This window comes from Bradysia coprophila (genome assembly GCF_014529535.1).
Source record: "Bradysia coprophila strain Holo2 chromosome X unlocalized genomic scaffold, BU_Bcop_v1 contig_416, whole genome shotgun sequence".
NCBI lineage: Eukaryota > Metazoa > Arthropoda > Insecta > Diptera > Sciaridae > Bradysia > Bradysia coprophila.
The window spans coordinates 1,287,759-1,298,517 of NW_023503334.1; the positions used below are offsets into that span (position 1 = coordinate 1,287,759).

At 33.3% G+C, this 10,759-nt stretch overlaps 1 protein-coding gene across 1 annotated transcript in view; it reads right to left on the reverse strand.

The window, feature by feature from the left end:
- Window positions 1-6,769, reverse strand: part of LOC119069894 (gamma-aminobutyric acid receptor subunit alpha-2) — a 29,233-nt gene extending 22,464 nt beyond the window's left edge. Inside the window, exon 1 of the mRNA XM_037174094.1 lies at window positions 6,618-6,769. Within this exon, the coding sequence (XP_037029989.1) occupies window positions 6,618-6,625 (8 nt within the window). The 5' untranslated portion in view covers window positions 6,626-6,769. The remainder of the gene's footprint in view (window positions 1-6,617) is intronic.
- Between the last annotated feature and the right edge of the window lie 3,990 nt (window positions 6,770-10,759).

The window sequence follows — 10,759 nt, forward strand, 5'->3', positions numbered from 1 at the left end:
GTCAATTTCATCTAGTTTATTCGCGTCTTGCCAATAAATTGAAAAGGAGAGGGAAAATTGGGCTGGTACTGAAAAATTGTTTAGAGTAAAATTGACCCTGATAGTGCACAAACTCGTCAACAGTTCTGAGATTATTCCTTTGACTTAACCTGTGAGGAGGTCACTGAAATTAAAGTAATTTTCAGAAACCTCCAATTTGTCCCAATTTATAGCAACAACCATCGCGAAGACTCAACTGATGCACTACACCCTGGTGGTTCAAATGAAATCAACCGATGTAAACACAGCTTACCAATCACATACATGATAAAAATCTTGTAATTTTTTATTTTGAAAATAGCTATAACAAGAATATAACAGTGTGTAAAGTATAATGTGGTACAGTGAAAGTAAATCGACCATTTTCAATTTCGTTTGTTCAACCCTCCACGGATATCTGTTGGATATTGGAAAAATTGTTTCTTTATACAGTGAATTAGATAGCGATTTAAGCCACGTCACGATACCGAATTGGATCAATCTTTGTTTGCTAGCTTCGGTAGAAGATTTTCGATGATTTTTGTGTGTGAAAAAGTCGATTTATTGCCTGGTTTAAAAGTTGTGCCTGATTTTGATTTTTATTCAATGCCTGGAAACAACGCACCTAGCATCAAAGCAGGAGCAACTCATTCTTGAAAAGTCAAATAAGGGACCTAGTACACTGTATGAAAATGAACTCACTCAAATGAACACTGACGTAAATTGAATTATTTTATTCGCAAAATTTAAGGCTGCTAGATAATTCAGGTGCCTAGTTAAATCAAGCGGTCATGCCTGGTTAATTTTATTCTGCATGATAGTAGTAGAATATCGGTTCATGTTTCAAGGTCAAGTAGTTAGTGTAAATGTTATTCTATTTGACATAAGCAGGATTCTACTAATATGCTGGGTAATTTGCTTGAAATAAATTCAGTTTTGTATTGTACTATATGTTGTGTGGACCTCATTTAACTGTGTAGTAGGAGAATGTAGTCCTTTTGTCCTAGAAGTATGCATCTGATGGTACCACAACGAAACAGGAGACAAGGTATGCCGATTGACCGACTTTGCCCCGTACAATTGTTATTCGGGCTCGACATTAGACCTAGTTATACTTCCATTGCATTACCATATAAATGTAATAGTTAGTTATAAAACAAGAATCCTATGAAGATATTTTATTGCACTGGATGTCGTTAGTCACCCGAGACGAAGCCGAATTTTTCAAAGTGATTTAAAGGTCACTGCACATAAGCGACGTAACTAGATAATTCGCTCACTGAATAGCATAATAGTTACTTCCGAGGTATGTTATAGTCATCGATATAATATGGGGTAGATAAGTAATGTCAAAGCAACTTTATGCGGAAAGATCACATGGATGTATGTGTAACGTAACTTACGTTTTGAGAAAACGCGCGAAATAATGTCATACAATATTTGAAAATAATTGAAACTCTGCATTTCTCAATTCCTTTTTTCTCTTCGTTTTGTTTTGTGATTCGTATTTTTTGCACTTGTATGTGTGCTATATTTCCGAAATTTCGTTCTTCGTGTCTCATTATCTAAGTATATTATATCGTTGGTTATAGTTCGCATGACGAGCGTGACGAATTTGGAAAGTTAGAACGTGTCAGGTGCACACTATATTTTCTGCAACAATACATCGAAATACATGTATCGAAGTAGCTATTCTAAACATATTTTTACGTCGAATCATATTTGTACCATAATCCGAAATTGATTAATTCTTTATGCACAAAGTTGCAAAGGCTTCTTTTTTTTTTTTAAAAAAAAAGAAAATATTCGGAACTGTCTGTAAGCAAGGAAATATAATCATCCACATTTGTGACAACCAATCTTATTTGCGATGAATAATAAAATTCCAAGGTAAAGTTAAACAGAAAAACTTTTCCCAAAACTTAAATTTATTTTCATTGCATTGGTTATGTGATAACAAAACTTTTTCTTTTACCCGATCAAAATGCATGAAATTTTAAAAGAAAATCTCATCGTCATTTCCCAATTTATTTAAAATATTTACTTAAATTCTTTAGTCCTAGCTAAGCCGCTCCCATGTACTTTTCGCACACAGTATACACGTGACATTTTGACACAATTTATGCGATGAATTTATAAGGATCAATTACAATATCAAACAATTAATGAGTCCGGATTGAATATCAACCAAAGCTCTCGTTGTTTATCTGTTTAAAGACGGAATAATAATTGACGGCTGGCAAAAATAATATAAATGAGACAGCAGTTTGTTCGTCAGTTTGTAAAGTAAAACGACAATATTCTTGAGAGACCGGAAAGTTGTGCCTTGAAGTATTATTTAATGATGTTTCTGCAACGTTTATTTAGAGAGTATGTAAATAGGACACGATGTACCAAAGAAATAATTACAATACAAGTCTGAACAAAGAGGAATTCTTAAAGCATTTTCTTTTAGTTTTGTAGAACTAAGTGTAAGAAGTCATAGTTTATCTTATATTTGTGTTATATTTTATCCAAGAGCCTTTAAATCAAAAACGGCTCTTCTGGTTTTCATATTCATCGAATTGATTATAAAATTTATGTTAAGTGTTTCAGTAGACAGGTTAATACCAGTTTTAGAGTAGTTAAGCTAGGCGCTAAGTTATAACAAAGTAACTTCATTCATACAGCATAACCAGCGAGAGCTTGATTGTTTTTGCAATAATTCAATCGTTCAACAAACTATCATCACAGATCACTCACATATCAAAGATATGGGATTTGTTTAATGATTGCATTTTTAATACATATGATGATCCAAGTAAATAGTAGGTTGTCCATGTCCACGGTAATAGAAAATTTTGGACGAACCATTTGAAAGGTTTAGAGAGAAGAAAAAAATTCTAAATATGATTTATTAGAAAATGTTGACAAACTTAAGAGTCAAATCGCCAAATCTTCAGTCGATTTTTTTAACTTTGAAAACAAGCGGACTTCGATTTTAATAAGTGATAGCTTGTTGGATTCGTCTTTCAATTCTAGGAAACACGTATCTTTCACTTTTTCTAAAAAAACAAGGCATCAGAACAGTCGGAGCGTTTGCTGCGACTTAGCCCCGTACGACCCGTAATCCTATTTCGTCCGTAACCATAATACGTCCGTAGCCGTAATACGCCCGGAACCCTAATACGTCTACAACCCTCTAATGCGTCTGTTACCAAAATGCAAGTCAAGTTCAGCATGGTCAAATTTACTGAAAGTGTTCATTTTTAAAATTGCGCATAGCGCAATTACGAAAGCCCGTACGAAGTACCTCTCAAATAAAACCAACAATTTACGACATTATTTTAGAAACCCAAACTTTTTTGCCAACTTTCCATTGTCTTAGTCCAAGGGCCCAAATTTGAAACTTTTTTTGCCATCATTCTATTTGGCATTCAATTATCTCTCAAATGAAACAAAAACTAGCGAAATCGAATGAGATTTACTCGATTTATGTGCAAAAAACACTTAGGGCCGAGTAGCGGCCTTAATCCAAAGGCCCAAATTTGAAACTTTTTTTGCCATAATTCTATTCGGCATTCAATTATCTCTCAAATCAAACAAAAACTAGCAAAATCGGATGAGATTTATTAGATTTATGTGCAAAAAACACTTAGGGCCGAGTAGCGGCCTTAGTCCAAGGGCCCAAATTTGAAACTTTTTTTGCCATAATTCTATTCGGCATTCAATTATCTCTCAAATCAAACAAAAACTAGCAAAATCGGATGAGATTTATTAGATTTATGTGCAAAAAACACTTAGGGCCGAGTAGCGGTCTTAGTCCAAGGGCCCAAATTTGAAACTTTTTTCGCTACGTTCTTTTCGGTATTCAATTACCTTCCATAAAAAACTAAATCTAGCAAAATCGGATGAGATTTACTCGATTTATGTGCAAAAAACACTTAGGGCCGAGTACCGGCCTTAGTCCAAGGGCCCAAATTTGAAACTTTTTTTGCCATAATTCTATTCGGCATCCAATTATCTCTCAAATCAAACAAAAAGTAGCAAAATCGGATGAGATTTATTAGATTTATGTGCAAAAAACACTTAGGGCCGAGTAGCGGTCTTAGTCCAAGGGCCCAAATTTGAAACTTTTTTCGCTACGTTCTTTTCGGTATTCAATTACCTTCCATAAAAAACTAAATCTAGCAAAATCGGATGAGATTTACTCGATTTATGTGCAAAAAACACTTAGGACCGAGGAACGACCTTTGAGCCTTCCCAACAAGCCCACGTTGCATCTTACCCAAAAACAATGTTCAGCAACTTTGTTCTACTCGTCAATACCTTTCATTTGATATATCACAAGCAGCTATTGCGTGTGTATTTCGGTAGATATAGTCGAAAGACTGAAAAACACCTATAGGGCCCTAGCTCTGTAAGGGCCGACCCTACCATGCCCATTTTCGAACTTGACCTTACTTTTGTCGATACCAATCGGGGAAAAAAAAGAATTTTGAAAAAAGGTTGTGATTTGCTCAAGCTAGAGGGGTCACAGACGGACGGACGGACGGACGGACATTTTTTTTTATTGCGGATTCGTCATCTGTGAACATAACTAAATGCTTTGCCCTTACTGTCTGCTTCCAATTCGACGTGTTACAAACGGCATATTAATCTTATAAGCCCCCAGTACTTCGTACGGGGCTAAAAATGTTTTCTGTTATAAGAGCTCAAAAGTAAAGACATGTCAGAGGGTACCGAAAACAGTTTTTCGGCAATAACTCAAGAAAAAATTATTTTAAATTGTTGTAATGTTGTACGAATGTCGGCCTTGGAAAGACCTAGGTAGTGTATACGCACTGCTTGGTGCGAGTACATCCACGAGAGTTATGACTAAAATTATAGTAAATGTTCGGAGAGTCCGGATTCTCTGCAGCTTCGTTGTTCCACGGACCTGAGTATGGGGTGTTGTAGCTGGCCTCACCCACTATCGTTGCACATATAAATGAACCCAGTACTTTTGCGCTGCAAGCCCACAGATGTCTTAGAAAAAAAGTTGGTGCCAAAATGCAGATTTTTTCCTTCTTTCTGAGGGCTCTACAGCTGGAACTTTACTACTACTATTCTTTTACCTTATCAATAGAAAAACGTTTTGATATGTCGCGAATATATGTCGTTGAAACAGATCCAATGTTAGTAATATCAAGAGAAAAATTATTACATTTTTCTCAAGGATTTTAGTCAAATAAAGTGTTAGTGTATAGCACATGACCTCAGGAGTCCGGAACAGTAATTAGTTTTTCAATGGGACCAATATTTGCTACGCGACAGGAGTTTGGAAAAACGATATGATCAAGTGGGAGAAAACGGTTTCCCAATCTTCTGTCACGTAGCAAATATTGGTCCAATTGAAAAACTAATTACTGTTCCGGAGTCCTGAGGTCATTTGCTATACGCTAACACTTTATTTGACTAAAATCCTCGGAGAAAAATTTAATGATTTTTCTCATGATATTTCTAATAGTGAATCTGATATATCTGGGAAATTCATACTATAGAGGTGATTTTCATTTACAGTCTTGTACATATTGTACAAAGGCTCTGCAAAATTGGAGTTTTTCTTTAGTTTTTATAGTTGTGAGATAGACATTCGTTCCTCTAACTTCAACAATATTGACAAACTTGAATTATATTCCATTCAGTCAAAAATTCATTTTTTTAAGGATGGATCTCTGAATCGTAATTAAGATTTCCATATGAACTCACAGCCATCTATTTTACATGAAGCGGTTAATTCAATGGAAATTGAGTTTATTATTGCTTACACTAGGGTCTGTTGAATGCTTAAAATAATGTGAAAAAAGACAATTAAAATTTCTGACAAGTCATTAACCAGCAACCATAAAACCGAGTTGTTTAAGATAACGACAAACCGACAATGCATCTCTTTGAGTTAAGGAGCATCGTAATATTTCAATAAAAATTCCGATTTGTGGTATATATAACATGGAATACAATTATTTTGTGAGTTCCCGAGGAACAACGGAACTTACATTTAGAGCCAAATTTAGAAATAATTTCGTTGATACAAACAATTTGTAATAAAAATAAAATTTATTCGTATGTCGCCCGATCTAACCACATTATGTGATATACAACATCATTTTCCCTTTTTTTTAAGTGAAAATATATTCTACGTATCGAGCAGAGTGTATATTTGCCATCATCATAAATGCGTGTTCTCGAAAAAATATTAAATTTTTAGCAACTTTATGTGCCATTCGTCACTCTTATTGCCGTTTTTATCGCTCCTTCCTAATGACTTCAAATAAATGTACAAATATCCTATGGATTTGAAAATAAAAAAACATTAAACAGAAAGAAAAACATTTACAACACCGCACCAGCGCTTTAACTTATTTTTCAGGAAATATTTACGAAAAATCAACGATAAAATAGTTGAAACATTTTTCATAACGGCCCTCTCTCCAAAGCCATATCACCACATGTAACAAGGTGATTATATATTATGTTACACAGCGTACACGTGAGTACTACTACAATTACTTTATTTTCAATCCCCGCAATTACAAACCTAAGATTTCGGTTTTCTTTTCTATGTTTAAATTACTTACATTTTCATGGTTAATAGTTCTGTTACTCGAAAACAAAAAGACAAATTTTCCCAGTAGCTTTAAATTTTACGTTAAATATCAACGACACTCAACTTTTAACCGCTTTGAAAACGAGCTGTGTGTTAAACCAAATCTGACACGTTTATTCGCTGGTAAGTTTCAACTCACCATGAAGACTTTTCCACTTTATCATCAACTTCTTTTACGTTACTCTAACATTTTTGTTTCTTCCTACGCTATGTGTATACCAAATTTTCATTTGAAGGCGCCTGCGCAAAAATTTCAAAAAAAGAAGAAACGGAATCATCAACGCCGATTATCCAATATGAAGTTGTTGGAACGATTTTGGTTCCATACAACTTTCAATTGGTAGCAAAGTGTTGGAAAATGTTTTTTTTTTCACATTTTTTCCCCTCGGTCATGTAGGTACCAGTACACCATACATCGCAATAAAACACGTCTATAATATGCAACTAGTTGAGAGCGTTTTCGCAAAACATGTATCGCATAGCTAGTTGGGCTGTGTATACGGGGTGGAGGGGTTAGTATAATCATTTTATTACGGAATATTCTAAGTATGTGAATTCATGGAGAGAGATTGATGGTTAGACCATATATTGTTTATGATCGTTTGAAGCTAAGGTTTTTCATTTATGTTTTGAGAGATGTTATGTTACATATTACATACAAATTCACTATCTTCGGTCTATGTCATATTGACGATTTTCTTTGTGAATGTTACAAACTGGTAGAAGAAATATATGGGTTTTGTGTGCTGTAACAAATATTATGAGATGCAAAATCTGGTATGCATAGTTCAAGTGAATTGCATATTTTTCAAGATGACAATGAATTTTTCATTTTATTGATGAATACACACATATATAAGCAGTCGAAACTATTTTTAGTCTTGGTGGATTGGATGGCTGATTTTGTATATGGTGTCATCAACCAAGGATCCATACATGAAACGTTTTTATTTTCCTTCAATTTTTTTTCTTTCTCGCCGAAGACTTTCATAGTGAGTTTTATAGACTATGTTGGATTATAGATGAACGTGTAAAGAGCATAAAGGACGTGATATCAATATTATGGGGTTGGGGTACATACCACAACATATTACTTGGTTTTGATTTCACTTTTAATGTGTCAGGGACATAAATATCATTCACATTAATTTCGGTGACATTCGCCTAACTCAAACAAAATTGTTAATTATTGAGTTTCGATCAAGAGCTACTCAAAAAAAAAATCACACACATGAATAAAAGTTTGACATAAAAATTGAATTATTGTGTCCTTTTTCACATATAAATAACAGTATAACAGTAAATATCCTTTACATGTAGTAAAAAAAAAATCTAAAACCTAGAAATTCCTGCAAATATCTGGGAAAGAAAATTTTGCAGAAATTCTAGAAAATGATTTCTTTAAGAAGGTCCTGGTCTAGATGTAGTCTCAGATATTTTATATTGCGAGAGCTGTAAGTTTTCATATGAAGAGACTTCATCGAAGTCTGTAATATACACTTGATACACCTGGGGATGCGGTTTTTATAGAGCGAAATGCTTAGTTTAACTAATGAAGTACACGATTCAAGATTATGTTAAAAATATTTAGATCAAAAGAGGTAACAGATTCTATGATTATCAGACAATGTAATAACAATATGATGTGTTAGTTAGACTTGTGAAGGCCTTTGAGTGTTTCAGTTGTCCGTTTGGACGTTGTATAGCTCGATTCTAAAGAAGTTAATCTGATTTTAACGTAAATTCTGTTTAATCATTTCTGTAGATTACATAATAATCATACGAGCTTCTTGTTAACCGTATGTTTAATGACGTAGTATGTATGTATACTAATTGAATGATCTTATAGGTATGTTTAAGCTCGAGTCAATTCGAATGAAGTATTTTAATTTGGAAATAATTAATAAACAATTAAGCAACTCCGATATAACAAAAAGTTTTAAAAGGTTATTAACAATCACAAATTATCACCTACGAGGCGACAATTTCAGACTGTTTACATAGTGTATCACCTAATCAAATAATCTTAAATAATTCATCCACCGTACACCTATGAATCGTATTAGAATTGCGGTTACATCAGCTAAATAATAATAGTTGGAACATAGTTGGTTTCGCTCATAACCAATTCAATCTTACTGTAATATTGAATTTCAATTTCGGTTGTTGTGGTTTGTTAATGTAAAATGTGTAATTAAGTGGTTGATGAGATTGTGAACCGTCAAGTCGTCAAATCTGTTTAGTATAATTTGATTTCTGTGCTAAACAATTTCGTCAAAGCCTTTTGATGAGAATGATTCTTAACAATCTTGAATAGAACACTTATCACCATATTGAGGTTCACCTCAATGTTGTGTGTGAATGGATTTGAAACGGGAAAATCAAAGCTATCATACAAAACTTTCATCAATTAAAAAAAAATTGTCGCCGTGACAAATGTATAATTTGTACAGAACGTCCTTGAACATCAGATATTTGATATGTTCGAGCGAAATAAATTTTAGGAATCTAATGGAATCTTATTAACGTATCAGTTAAGTTTAGCTCCTTTTACTTAAAATTTATTGATTTTTTTTTTAAATTGGCTTCCCTTAGGAAATCTTGAAATTGTGTCATTTGGCTTTATAGTAGTTAATTTTTCCGTTAGAATTTCTAATTTTGAAAAAGATTACTAAAACTTACACCACACCATATAGGCTGGCTATGTTTCACTCATTTCAAAACTTTTAATATTTTTTATTTAATAAAAACGAATTTGTCTCAATACTGTCTCAATACTCAATACATTCAAACACAATACATAATGCATCACAGGACACAATTTACAGACATCGCACATGCAATTATTATTTTATTTAAATAGAAGCAATTCCACCTCGCTCGCCACTATTGTTCTAATGTAACACTTATACTCACGAAGTAAATTAAATTTCGCTTAAAATTTATTTGCGGCGTTTTATATAACAGCAATTAAAATTCGAGTTTTTATTGCGATTGAAGACGTTGTTGTGTTCCGTTCTGATTTTTTAATTATCGCTTCAAACTACAATGAATTTTTGAATGTAAAATCATTCGGGAGGAAGAAGAATGAATGATTAAAATTGTTTTTCTTTTCTTTTCTTTCTTTCTTTTTTTTTGCATTACAAAATTTTTGTGCCTATAACATTTCTGCAAAAATAAATATATAAATAAGTAAAAATGCAAATATAGTTTCTGTAAATAGAACAGTATAACAAACGAGACATTCGTTGATCACATCAAGGAGAAATTCAAATATTTTTGATGTAACCTTTACCAGTTGTGCGTTCAATTTACTTATGCCTATATTTGCTCACAATAAACAATCTGCAAGGAAATAAAAATTATTTTCTATTTGCCTAATGTCGACAAAATAAACGCAATGATAAGAAAAGATATACAAAGAAAGCCTGAGACGCAGTGAACTTTTCTTCGCCGTTTATTAGCACTTCGTTAGTGATTCGGATTGGTTAAAATTGGTTACACAAGCCATAATTTCAGTTTTAGGTTTTGGCCAATAGAAATTCTCAACGAACTGATATACGAGAGAATTGTGTTTCGACAAAATCGTTTGAGTGGTGTAATTGAAGCATTTGTCCTGTTGCATGTTGCTCAGACTACAACAAGCGTAATTACTTAAAAAGCCATCTTTCAAAAGCGATACAAAAATAACTATTGGTATCATGCAATAATGACGTCCATACGAGAGGGGGTCAAAAATCTGGAAAAATACAAGTTTTTCAAAAATAGAACAATAGCTACAAAGGCTAAACTTTTTTTGTCTGTTTTGTAAACCTCAGAGTCAATTTTTGATTAGTGTTAGAGAGTTTACACCTTGATAGGCCTTTTAACTTTGTATACTAAGTACTCGAGTTAGTATAGTTCGTACTTGGAATTATTGAATGAAAAGGTTTAGCTAGTAACAAACTTGGAATTTGGATCAAGTTGTTAACGAATTCTATTAAAATCAAATTGGAAGAAGAAACTGTTGATCAAAATATGATTTTACCGGCATTGTTAATACGAGTTAAATGTGCCTCGCCCTATGTTCCACGCTCAGAACAGTGTTCATGTTAGCTTCGTTACCTCATAAAT